Source organism: Phaseolus vulgaris, chromosome 7 (genome assembly GCF_000499845.2).
Source record: "Phaseolus vulgaris cultivar G19833 chromosome 7, P. vulgaris v2.0, whole genome shotgun sequence".
Classification (NCBI taxonomy): Eukaryota; Viridiplantae; Streptophyta; class Magnoliopsida; order Fabales; family Fabaceae; genus Phaseolus; species Phaseolus vulgaris.
This window is the reverse complement of record NC_023753.2, coordinates 8,992,709-9,006,859: the sequence shown is the minus strand read 5'-3', so window position 1 is coordinate 9,006,859 and position 14,151 is coordinate 8,992,709. Positions and strand designations below refer to the sequence as shown.

General features: G+C 32.5%; 1 protein-coding gene across 4 annotated transcripts; it reads right to left on the bottom strand.

Annotated features, from left to right (window-relative positions):
* Nucleotides 1–351: 351 nt before the first annotated feature.
* LOC137827772 (protein PSK SIMULATOR 1) lies at nt 352–13,080 on the bottom strand. 4 transcript variants are annotated; one of them, XM_068634084.1, is made up of 13 exons: nt 12,622–13,080; nt 11,960–12,471; nt 8,485–8,812; nt 8,275–8,367; nt 8,044–8,134; nt 5,928–6,021; nt 4,967–5,064; nt 4,576–4,645; nt 3,983–4,086; nt 2,344–2,460; nt 1,539–1,615; nt 1,194–1,238; nt 352–1,121 (listed from the first exon to the last, which is right to left on the bottom strand). In XM_068634084.1, the coding sequence occupies exons 2-13, from the start codon at nt 12,288–12,290 to the stop codon at nt 620–622; spliced, it is 1,950 nt and encodes a 649-aa protein (XP_068490185.1). In that variant the 5' UTR covers nt 12,291–12,471; nt 12,622–13,080; the 3' UTR covers nt 352–619. The 4 variants fall into 4 exon arrangements, with proteins under 4 accessions (XP_068490185.1, XP_068490187.1, XP_068490186.1 ...); XM_068634086.1 differs by having other exon boundaries at nt 352–1,112; XM_068634085.1 differs by having other exon boundaries at nt 12,705–13,058.
* Between the last annotated feature and the right edge of the window lie 1,071 nt (nt 13,081–14,151).

Below are 14,151 nucleotides of genomic sequence, written 5' to 3'. Positions count from 1 at the left end.
GAAGCCCCAATAATAATTCTAATAACGTCAACCATTATATTGAACAGTCTTTTTATGATCTTTCTATTATATACAATTCAATTGGTTCAGTTTATAAGTCGTTGGTTGAAGAAATTATTTAGTACCTCACTAAGTCAACTTACATGCCAGTTTTAATAACACTAAATGCCTTACACATCAACATCAAAATCCACAAATGAAGATGAGAATCTCTATTGCACTTATTTGCTAAGAAAGCTCCTTTCTCTTCATCTGCTTTACACAAGGTTGTTACCCATTGCCTTTTCTATATTCTTATGTCAGTTTATTCTGAGTTGTTTCGTATATGTGTATATATATACACACAAAAGATTGAAAGAAGAACAATTATTATATGATCATGTAATCTGTACATATACATCTAATGAAAACGGTGACCACCTTTGTCCCCGTCCCATAATCATCTACAACAATATCAAAAAGGCTAGGCTCACATCATATCACTCTTGCCAAAGAAATTAACAAACATTTCTCATGGCTCAAAAGAAACATAGGGGAACACTTAGCTTCAAGAAGGCAACATACTCATTTAATTCAAGCATTCCCTCTGGCTTAAAGGCCAATATATGCCACACAACTATCAACTTCCAATGTTATCCACCCTATCAATCACATCCAAGGCCTTCATTCGGTCAATATCAAAGTCAATGACAGGAACAGATTTATCAATATTTTTGCCTTCACTGATTGGGGAGTGACTACTACTCTTGCTTAGCCTATGGTGTTTGCTCAACTTGGTCTTGGCAGTGTCAAATTCCTGGCTCTTACTAATGCCTGGTGTTAGCTTCCTCTTGCCGACATCCCGAAGCATTTGTTGATCTTCAACTGTTAGCATGGGGGAAGAACAGGCTTTATGTGTAAATAACTGCCCTGTCTTGTGGGTAGGAGAACGGATTGGTGATTTAACTGGGGACCTTATTCCACCATTTCCAACTCTTACTTGGCTGACAAGATGATGAAGCCAGATAACAAGTTCAAGTATATAGGTTTCTGTTTTGTCTTTATCAGCATGGTGTAGTGTTTCAATTCTCAACAAATCGGTCTGGCCAGCAGGTTTACGGTTGACCTCAGACCTATACAAACTGACATTAGAAAAAATAGGTTGAACATACAAAACAAACATAAAGGAATAGACTCTAGTGATCTGTCCTCACCCAGTATTTGCCCATTCTCCAACCCATCCAAAGCCATGATGAGCTCTGCATTAATCCAAAGTGAAAAAGAGATAGTTAAATTTGAGAGCAGAACATGTAGAGGTTACTTGTAATTGAATAGTAGAACATAATTTATGAAAGCTAATGCCTAATAGTAACACGGTTAAAGCAACTCTATATGTAAAATGGTGTCTGTAGAAAGAGCAACCAGAAATGCTCTTCAAAATAGAATGATGAACATTGCTGTTTATTGACCATAATGGAAAACAAATTTAAACAGATTTGTTGTGCCAAATGCAATACTAGGACATCCAGGAATTGCTTAGTAGGGATTAGCAAATATACTTTGTTGTGTTGGCGGCAATAGGGACAAGCCACTGCAATATTTTCTCCATTTCAGCTTTGATTTGTGGGACAGTAAGCTGCAAGAATGTTTCCTTCATTTTAGATATAGATTTAAAAATTTGGTCACAATCAATATTGGGAATGTAGTATAAGCTTATTTGTACAACTCCTTCGGCAGAAAGAAGTTCAATAAAAATCATTAAAAGACAGAACTGGTAAAGTCATTAACAAGCATTTAATGTATTTAAAATAAAATCTTTCTCGTCAAGTATGGGTTCTAAATAATATGTACAGACAAGAAAATTGAAAATTCTGATGTAAACTATAAATTTGTAAAAGACAAATATCTTCTGCTGAGTAAATTATGTGGAATATATTAAGAGAATATCATAAAGAAAACTACATATTAATTTAAACAAGTCCTTATAGTTTCAAAAGTATAGACAAGCATGTAAGTTTGAAGTACATAAAACATGTAAACATTGCGTCACACATACAACAAAAATCAGTGTTATAGTTCTTCCCCTTGTTTAAGTCAATTAAATGCTTTCATGCATAAAACTTAAATAAAAGGGGGAGAATGGATTTATATATTCAAATCGATTAACTGGAATACATATGTGAGAAATAGTGCATTTTACAATCTTAATATATTAATGATCTTACTTGGAAGAAGGTGAGATAAAAATTCCAATTAGATTCAATCTTTCTAAATGAAAAATTCAAGGGAAACATATAATAACTAATCAAGTATTTATGGCATGGATACCCAGCTAAAAATGTATGATGGAAATGGAATATGCACCTCTTCTTTAACCTGAAATGATTGTAACCTTGAGCGCAATGCTGATTTTACATTAGGCGGAAGCCCCTGATATAAGGCATCCCTTGTATTAGGAGGCACAGAACTTGATCTAGACACCTGTTTAAATTAAAATGTAAACTCAGGGCTACCTTCCTAATAGTCTTGCTATCATTTTTTTCAGAAACAAATAACAGTGCAGTTGTGACCATTTGTGTCTCTACCACCAATTGAGTAGCATAATATATAAAACTACACAGCCTTTCTCCTTTTACATTTCGCACCATTTATTCAATAAAATATATGCAACGATTAAATAGACAGCCATAATCTTTCCATGCTGTGAGTTCTTTACCTTGATCAATTCTAATAATATCAGAATCACAGTAATCAGAAATAATGCCCAAAAAAAAATTAAGCCAGCCCAAAAAAGAAGATACACTTGACTACATTGTCACTGCAGAAGGCAAGTTTCAGAATGGATCAAAGCTTAATGAACAAAGGACCAGCAGACAGAAGAGGTGAAAAAGAAAACAGCAAATAAATGGACACTAGAACCTCAAGATTTGGCCAGAAAATCTCAAGCATTTTACTTTAGCTTTATATTTTTTCCTGGTATGTCAGGTGTCACTCGCTTATTGGAGCATGGCTACTCGTTAAGTGAATCATGATCTTATTCGTGCAAATATAAGAAAGGGCTTCTGTGTTCATCTTACTTCTCAAGGGAAGTAGCTAACACTCAAAACAGAAATGAAAAATAATTGCATTTCCTGATTGACAGGCTTTGCTCCTTAGTGTGTATATCAAAAGAAACGAAGTGGCCAATCAAATTTGATCAACTTTTAAATTTTTCCTCTAACGGACAAGCTTAACTTGTAATATTCAAAAGAAACAAAAAAATATCACTCAGTTTATTAACTGCTTTTAGTTATTAAAAACTTCACTTAGACAAATGACCACCCAGAGAGCTATAGAATCAAACTGATTTTAAAATGTGGTAGGAAAGCCCAAGATGTTCCTTCAGTACCCAACTGATCAGTTCCTGTTTGCATTAGAGGGGTAGTGTTCTTCCTTCAGGTAACATTTTTTATATAAAGTGAACAGAATAACAGATTAGGTCAAATGACAGAAAGTCATTAAAGAATTCAGAAAAGAGGAATTTTGTAATATGTAAAATGTCTTCTATAATCAGATACCTTGAGCTGCAACCTAGTCAATTAAGATCTAACTGTATATAACAAACTCCAGCTGGCTCAATGCTGAGAATAGTCTAATACTAATTATATCATCAGTCATTCACACGGTCGTGACAAATATGAATAGAAGAGAGAGAGAAGAGAAGACAAGAGAACTGTTTCATTTCATGAAAATAGTATAAAAAGACAAGTTGAAAGAAACAATGCTATCACACCATATCCCCAACATTACCGTGAATAGGAAGCTGAGTTTGAGGTGATTTTTTTTAACACACTATTATGCTTGTTTGTGACTTGTGTAAATTCCCTTCTTTTCTTTCTCCTCTCCAATTTTTGTTATTAACAACAATATTTTAGAGCAAACAAAGACAAAGAAAGATAATTGAACTTCCAAGACCACAACAAATATTAGAGATTATGTAATTTAAGTAGAATCCTAAACTCACAAGAGTGTCAATTTGAGTGATAATGTTCGCATAATGCAAAGCAAGACCTGCAGATCCCAAATTCTTATGGTTGCTTTGAGAATCTTTCCCTTGCTTATCAGTATCTGCAAGGAGGAAGAGGTATAACAGAAATGTTTTATTTACCTGATATTTTAACAATGGCAAAGGATGGTCTACATTTTATCAGTAAAATGAAAGGAGGAGCAACTAAATTGAGTGGGATTAAAGAACAAAATAGGTCAGGACAAGGTGAACAGACAGAAAATTCATTCACTAAAAACATAGGATAAGTTAATAATAAATTATGAGAAACAAATTATTATTTCATCAAATTTATGCACACAACTTCATATCAAACCATTGAAAGTACATAAGCTTTGCAACTATAACTATATCAATGAATGGCCCTATTGCCCTTGTTGAATACCATATCCAGACTATAGGTCAATCATGTAGCAAAGAGTTTCTTTCATCAATAAATCAAATATTATTTCTATAAACAAACTCCAGCAAGTTTGACAAATACATGGGAAATAACTAGATATGTCATGTCCACCCTAACTTAAAAATACTAGGAATTCTTGAGAGCGTACCAGAACTACCAAATGCTTCATGGATCTCTAAGTATAGAAAATGGACGATGTCTACAAGTTTTTCCATCACCTGTAAATAAATACAACAATCAGATCTTATACTTGTATGATAAGAAAGATGCTCAAGAAAAAGGACGCTGAAAGGAGGCGGAAAGAATTCGAAAAGTAAATTTTAGGCAAAAAGAAGGGAAAAACACAGGGGAAATGAATGTAACTGAAACAACAACAAAATACAGTAAAAATAATTCAAGGATTTCAGAGAAAGCACTTTTCAGATGCCAAATCATCAATACTACAAAACTAAACAAACAAAAAAATCCTATATTTAAGATCAACTTCTATTACAATAATTGCATTCATCCAAAAAAATTATAGAAATAACACTGTTTACCTCTTCCAAAATCTTAGACCATAATGATTTTTTCTTCAGATTTCTTACATGCTTCTTTTGACTCTTCAGTTCTGCTCTTAAAATTGCAAGGCTGTCTCCTACACAGTTTATAATCATTGATCACTTAAAAATATGAATGTCAGTGTGATAACAAAGACCAACATAGTTTTAACAAAAGGAATATGACTAGGAGGTAAATTTCATGTTACAGTTTTTTAAGTTTAACTAACTAAGATAATGATAGGAAAATGAACTAAGATGTCACACACAAGATACAAGCTCAGTAGTTAAGATGGAGAAAGGTATCAAGGGTTATTTGTGACAACAAAGTACCAACCAAACTAAAAAGAAAGCTTTATCATATTGCTACTATATGGTACTGAATGTTAGGTTTTAAAGGGATATCAAGAGAAAAAGGTGAGGCCGAAGAAATGAGTATGTTAGTATGGATGAATCTGTAGCCACACAAAGACAAATACAAAATAATTGTAATATTGTACATGAGGAGACATTGGCTGACACCTATTGAGAAAGAAATGGAGAAAATTGGTTAAGGCAGTTTGAATACAGGCAAAAAATGCCATTAGAGGATGGAACAACATATATTTTGGTGAAAACTACTATAAATAAGACATTGACTCAAACAAATAACTTTTCAAATGCACAATACAAGAACATGGAATTTGTTGTAGCTCATATGTTATTCTTCATTATTTCCTTTGTTTATTTTTTTTCAGATTTAATTACAGTTGCTTCCTCACTGTATGTAACTAGGATTTCCTTATTTGTACCTGAAGTAATCAGTTGCCGCCCATGGTTCTAGGATAGCATTTATTATCAAATCTGTACACATCGTAACTCTCATTGTACAGTTTTCAATTATCAGAAATAATATTATTTTTTCCTCATATCTAAAGAGGATTTAATGACAATGGATAAGTAAATCCAGCCTAACATGTACCTCTTTGTGTGGCATTTGAATTGTCCTCTTCTTGAAGCTTGCGCTGATAATCTTGATCAAATCTATCTAAGGCATGCAATTCATGATATAATTCCTGCACTCAAAGAAAAAGGTCTAACTAATTATGTCAAGTCTTAACAAAATCAGCTATGCAGCTTAAAGAAATAAGAATCAACTTTCCTTTCGAATGTCTAATTTTGCTCTTATTTCACAAAGTAAAGGGAGGAGATGATTTGGAATCAGATCATGACTCATTTTTCAATTAAAAATAGAAGAAACTTTGGACTCTTCTGTGCTCTCCAAGTTATTATTATTTGGTCTTTGCTTCATTGTTTTCTGTTTTGTTCTTTAGTTGATGAACCCAACCCTCCCTTCATAATTTTTCTCTTGGTCTTGTGAATTTCTTTCCTTCTCAAAAGAATATAATAAAAATTATCTTCAAGAAGGTTGCATTCTGTCATTATTGACTCTGATGTCTCACATGCATAATACTATATATATAAAACGAATGCAAGTAATTCAAAAATATTAAATTGACAAGCTATTTACCCACAAATGAAAAATCGATATCCAATTAGAAGCACAGATGTTGTTTGTGTTTGTTGAGTTCAAAGTTGAAAATTAAAATAAAAAGCTGATAAATGCCACATATGTGTAGCTAGAGGTATGTAAAATTGTCAAAGTATAGTTTGTAAGGACAATTTCTTATCAGAAAAGTCTAATATAAAAACTTATTCGTAATCCCAAAACTAAGCTACCTATAAGGCAATGCAAACATTTTTTACTGATATAAAAGATAAGATAGTACCGGCCCTGTTCTTTTTAAGTGTCAGATTTTTGTTTCAATTTATCTGGAAGTTTGAAATTTCAAGAAACATTAATTACTCTTGTGTCAATTATAACCTTACTCTTCACCTAATCTTTAATCATAAGCTTTTATTGTAATGTGAAATAAAAAAATTCATAACTATTTTATTAAGATCTAGAAAATTATTGTGTTTCTTGATTTCTACAAAAGAACCTTAAACAATTGACTAAAATATAACCAGGCAAATATTTATCTCAAACTACTAAACCACTATATAACTTAATTGTCCAGATCTGATTCATGATTACTATTTTATATCAAACTTCTTTTTTCATAATAAAACAACAATATTTGCGAATTGAAATAATGGATATAAATTTGGAAATCAAGCTTAACTTAAATCATACAAGTGTTGAAAAATTGTTCATAGTTTTCCTAATATGCATAACATGACATGTGAAAAAAAGTGGCAATTTCGTTGAGAAACAATCTGTTAAATTCAGACTGTAAAACCCAGAAAGCACAGGAAAGAGGTCCATCTAATTATCTCTCAATCTCAATGTGTAAATGTATAATCTGTTTATACACATTCTTTCTTATCATAAGTACAATATCATAGATATCTAAGATTAAAGTTTCAGCTATAAAGTGGAAATATACTAGACAGTAAATTATCAATCTCTCAAAATGAAATTTTATATCTAATTAAAGATGGAGGGTGACATTGAATCTCTTAAACAAGCTACCTTTACACAACATGGCTGCAGCATAAAACAGAACTGAATCCAACTAATATCATGCAATTACCAAGCAATTGAGACAGCTTTATTTTCTTCATATGATTGTAGTTTTGCTTTTAGTGATATTCTGGTCAAGGGAATGAGGGTGATCAAAGAATTTCAAACTTCAACAGAGGTTTGTTTGAATAAACTTCTTCATACGCACTTTTAAGAGAAAAAATAAAATGAAAAATGAAATAAATTTCTCTACAAGCTATTATATAATAGTTTCTCCAAAATCTGTTTTCAAACTCTAGCATAAGTTAATTTAAGTTTATGGAGAAGTTTATTTCATTTTTTTTCTTGTTTTCTTCTCCTAAAAGTGTTAATAGAAAATTTACTCAAAGAGACCCCAAAACACAGTTTCCCGTTAGTTTTGTGCAAACTGTATGTTGAACACATTCCTTAGTATTATATAATACTCAAATACACACTTTAACGAAGAAGATATAAAGTGTTATGAGTTCAGCATACAAAACTGAAGAAGATGACAGGCATATGCACTGTTCCTTTTAACAGGATTACTCACAGCTGTATATTGAACAAAGGTCATTAGTTGTTGCATCACCATTTCTGCCTCCTCTTTCAATTGTTTTTGTGGTGTAAGCTCTGAACCTAACCTAAACATCAACAAGGACAAAGAAAACCATAACTAACACAATGTTAGATGTTACAAGAAAATATATAAATAAAGACTAAATCCATTCAGCTATATTTGTTCTTAAGAAATGTAAGATTAAATCAATTCAACTACAATTACTTCTCAAAATAGCGATCCAGATTGTGCCACTGAGGATCTTTACAACGATTTCCAAAACGCACAACTTCTCCAGAAAATATTTTCAATTCTTCTCTGTCAAAAAAGTATAAGAAAGTGAAAACTTTAAGAGCAGTAGTAGCTGAAGAAAATAAGCTTCAAAGAAGTAAGAGTTCTACTAAGTTGATCATGAAAATATCCATTATAATCTACCTCTTGTCTGCTGCAGCGATTCTAAGGAGTTCATCCATATCTCTGGATATCAAATTTTTCACTCCTTCAGATGGTAGAACTACCTCTTTTAAATGTCTGATGTTCTCTTTTGAAAGAGATTGCATCAGATTGGCACCCTTAACAATTGTGTTCGCAACTTCGAAGGCCAAAATTGAAATTTTATTTCCTTTTGTTGACACACCTGATGTAAAACCACTACTGAGATTCAAATTTGTCATACTACTACCTAGTGTGTCCAAAACTTCTACTGCCTTGCCAAGCCCAGCTGTACCAGCCCTGCCTAAAAGTGAACTCACTTCTGATACCTGCAAAAGATAAGACAAAAAGCCAATCTAATCCCTTGTTTGCATATATGGGAGGCCTTAAAGACCTGAAAATGGGGAAGGGGGAGAGAAAGGAAATGGTAAAGAATATAGATCTAATCTAATCCATGAGATAAAGAACAAGTTCTTCTTTGAGACCAATGTTTGGCATCATGTGAGGTATTAGCTCATTAGAAAAAAGAAGTATAATTAATATAATTAAAAGCAACACATATGTAAGCACTTCTCTGTAAACTCACATATATCTTTTAGTAGAAACTCCAGCCCTTTTATGACAACGACCAGCAATTACCTAGACATCTAACCACACAATATCAATTAGCAAGGAAAAAAGGAAGGGCCTTTCTGTTGCACCTTCCAATCAATTGGCTGACATATTCACTAAAGCTCTCCTTCCTAAAAACCTCACAATGTGTTGCCAAGCTGGGACTCTTGCACATCCACAGTCCAGCATGAGGGGGAATATTGCAGTTGCAATTTGTTATTATTTTCTCCTTTTCATAGATTTCTTATGCATTATATGTAGTGGGACACATGTCACACAACCCTCTCATTCTCTCCCTTGTTTGTTAGGACACTTGGCACACATCCTTGTTATTCTTTTTCTTGTTAGGTCCAGTTTTCTATACAGCACCTTGTACTGATCTTTTCTGCAATGAGAATGCATGAAATCATTTCATAAGTATCTTCAATACTCACTGTAGGTTCAAATGTAATTCGGTTTTACCTTTGCTTTGATATACTAATTTTGTTGTATCGACCTTAGCCTTGGCCTTAGCTAGTGATGAATCTTAATCAGATTTCCAGAGAAAGATAACAGAGAATTTGTATTAATGTTAAATGAATACCAAAGTGACAGAGTCTCTAATTTACAGGCCTATATATACTATCAGGACTCAGTAGAGGAGTTAGTCAAAACTCCTAACAGATACAGCTCAATACAAAATACAAAAGAGAAGAGTATTCCCTTAAAATCTTCAAGCGAAGAAGATTCATTGAACCAATTTAGAGAATTAAATACAAAAAATAATAAGACATCTCACATTAATAATTAAAATTAGAATAGTTTTGAAAATATTAGAATATTTTATGGATTGTTTTATGTAAATACATGCTAAACTTCATGAAAAATTACAGAAAAATAAGGAATTCGCTACCATTGCCCAGCAGCAGTCTCATCATCACTATAGGTTGAGGAGTGCAACCTGGCCCAACCTCTCTGTAATTGCCAAAATCGTTTTTAGTAACAAGGAAATCCACCCCAAAATTTTGCCACTCTTTAGACACACAACAACAGGGGAGAAACTGGGGAGTTAATTTTAGTATAGTATTTATATCTTTGGTATTTGTACCAATAGAATCTGAAAATAAATAAATAAAACTCCAAAATTCTCTGCATAATATAATATGAAAAATCTGGAGGGATCTGCACAACAAAATATATTATTACAAAATTAAGATAATTCAAATATGGACGGATTATACAGGTATTCAGCATGGTTGTTCATTTTGTAATCCTATGAATTCATCAACAATACCACACTCTTTAATAAACTTGAATAAATTTTGGTCGATATCATAACACAGATGTTTGATAGGTTATCCAAATTCAAAACAATATAATGATGATGGAATCCTTGGCATCCTTTGTCTCAAATAGGAGATCATTATTCTCAAGAGCAGTCCCCTCAAAATGACCAATGTTGAACAGACTTTATGGGTATTACAATCAAGAAGGCGTTAAAACCTAAAATGAAAAATTATACTTACATAATATGTCACAATATTAAAACAAACTTTAGTTGAAAAATCAAAATCATAATAAGTCACCAGAGAAGAGAGATGAGAGAAAAATTAAATGACAGAGATTGAGCATGAGACTAGGAGAGAAGATAGACTAGAGTGAGATTGAGAGAAGAGGTAAATACTAAGAGTGACCTTCAGTTCCCATGATGATACAACAAGATGCAGAATCAGTCATGCAATCAAAGACATAAAAGGCCATACCCCAGGGCAGCAGTGGCAATATAGCATGGTGACCATTATGTATAAAGGAGAGGTCCAGTGGTGTTAGGATAAAGAGATTTGCAAATGGATACGGAACAAAGAAGGTTGCAAATGGGTAGGGAAGGATTTCGTAAATGAGAAGAGATTTTAGGGATTTTGGAACCTGGTCAAACAAACACAAGCCAGTCTTTTTTACTTGCTTTGCCTTGCTGGGGACCAACAATCCCACAATTGCAGATTGAAGATCGCAATCCAGCTCCAATCTTACTCCTTGGAAATCCCAACAACAATTCAGCTAGCCAAGGCATGTTCGATTGGCAGATCATAAGATCCTATGAGGTAAATCACAATTTTAATAACAATGGTATAGATGACTTGGGATCACTGGAAAAGTTTCCCCATGTAAGTTGGATTAAAAACTATAAGGTCATTGTTTTAGAGGAATTGCCAGTATGGAACTGCTTTATGTGGCAGAAATTGGAGATGCAGACTGCTCAAAAATCAATATGTTGTCACTGTATGCAAATTTGGCAGCTCTTTAGTGAATTTCATCAGTGTATATTATCAGGAGCTTTGACCTAATAGCTTAAGCTTTTTGAAGAAATAATCTTGATATTGTATCAAAGCCTCTATGGACAAGAGCTCACAGGTTTGATGCTTGATGCCTCTATTCTAAAAAAATGTGAATTGCTGTGTTGGCGATGCTAAAAACAATGCCTGAGTTTCCACAGAATAGCTTAAGCTTTTGGGAGACTTTTATGTGAAGTACGTACATTTTTAAGGGTATCTCATTTTAGCTAAATATGCTTTAAGATTTTGTTCATGGCTTCACCCAAGTGCTACACATGGTTTTCTCAAGAGAGTTTTCTTTTCTAATCTGAAGACAATTTGTTTTCTTTCTCTGAAGTATCTTGTCCCCCCGACCGTACCTCCCCTCTTTTCTCTCTAATGAAATTACTTTTTCTATTATAAAACTTCTTGGCTTTCCTTCATATTGACACAAAAAAAAACAGCTTTTCAGCCAGAGGCATCTTTGCAGCATATTGATTACAAGCACAAATACAAAATAAGCTAATCCAACCTACAAGAATAAAAAGATCAAACAGGAGAAAGGTAACTCAACTTAACAGCAGCTTGCTTGGACTTGGATTTATGTGATAAAGCCCTGGACAGGCGAGGAATCCCATCATTGATATCATCTGCCATTGACCCATACGAAACATTTTCCAATCCAGTAAACGAAAATGACTCTCGTTGAAGTTTATCCAAGTCATCATCATCAGGAAGCACATTTGAATTGCTATCTACACTTCTGGGAGGTCCAATAGACTGATAAGCCATTCCAGGTTCACTATTACCATGACCATTAGCATACCTCGAGCTTCCACTAAGTGCATTATCCACAGCTACCCCATCAACAGTACCTTTCCATGACCTCGAGCAAATACCACCCATATTATGTCCAATTGCTTGTGACTCTATAGTTTTACTCTCTTTACACAATGTCCATACAACACACCCTATAACTCAAACAAAACCTCAACACAAAGCCTTCAATTCACAGGAATGGTATAATCAAGGCACAAAATTTGATGATACCAATTTTGATCACCCTTACTGCTCCACTCCATCAACTCTGTTCAAGTCACAAAATCTTTGAATTAAAAAATATATTAAAATTCCATAAAATCTGACATAGTATAAAAAATTCTGAGAAAAATTGGAGACCAAATTAACTAATTTCATCAAATGGGTTTTTTAAAATAGAGAAAGAAAAAAGAAACACCTCATTCCATGAATCAAAGCTATTCTACAGAAACCAATAGAGTAGTGGATCCAATAAAGGTAATCGGCAGGGTAGAGAGATACCAGAAGAAGAGATCTGTGATAAGGTGCATGTGTGTCATTCTGAGAGGAAGAAAAAAAGCAAAAGGGTGCAAGAGAAAATGAATGGCAATGGAGGGTCAAAGGGATCCGAGAGAAGCAAAGAGAAGTTGAGTGAGCTTTTTTTTTTTCTCTCTCTCTCTGTTTCACAGACACAGAGTCCTCTGCCCCGGAAGTGATACAGGAGCAGCTGGCACACGCAACACAAAGGCACAGAGGGAGAATCACTGAATCAGCTATTCTCTCTCTTTCTTTCTCTCTCCACTCTGCAGTGTTGTTCCATTTTCAGCGATGGTCAAAACGCAGAGTTCACACACGCATCACAACGCAACACAACCCCACTAACTGTTGTTTTGTTTTTATTTTGACTGTGAGTGAAAATGAAGATGAAAATGTTCTCCCAACTACCAATGAAACGCATCCATACATTGGGTCGGCTTCGTCTTTTTCACTGCCTTCATTTCTCCTAATGACAACAATAACCTTTGTGTAATAAAAACACATTTTCTTAAATTTCTTATTTCATTCCAAGATTCGGAAAACACAACATTGTCCATTTCCGAAATCAAATTATACACTTGTCACAAAGTTTGAAAAAAAAAAGTCTTTTACACACACAAAAAAAAAATATGTTAAACTTTGTTTAGACGAAAAGAAGAATAAAAAAAAAGTGTAGAAGGTAAGATTGTTCAATTGAAGAAAGCAAGGAAAAAATAAAATTAGGATATTTTGGCATGGAAATAATGGAAATTGTCAATCCGAAAAAAATTATATTTATAATTGACAATTTTAATGTACATTCTTTTAATATATAACGATTTTATTGTATAAAAATATAATGAAATTGAAATTAACTTTCTTAATTAAAGTTATCATTTTATAAATATGAAATTGTTGATTTTTTGAAGTCAAAATTTTTCATTTGTGTAATCTTTTCTCGCAAATTATGCATTTACGTTATTTTAGTGTCAAATTATTTTATTTTTTATTTTTATTATAAAAGAGTGTAGATACTTTGTAATAGATGTAATTTATATAATAATAGAATAATATTTTTGTATATATTAACAAAAAATTACAAAATATTTATTTTGAAATAAATTCATATGAAAGTAAATTTTAAAGCATAAATTAGAGTTCAAATAAATTTTAAATTATAATACAAAATTATATACAATCTTAATAAATAACGTATTATATTTTAAAATAATATTATATTAAATAAATTACTGAATAAAATATAAAATTTAAATTAATTAATTTTATTATGTTTATTATTTATTTATTTTTATTCTTTATTCTATTACACTATATTAATATATTTAACAAAATATTAAATTAATTAATATTTAGTAATAAAGTTTTTCCTTAACACACTCTTAAAAATTAATAGCTTGTAGTGTTGAGGATAATGAAGTGATAGAAGATTGTA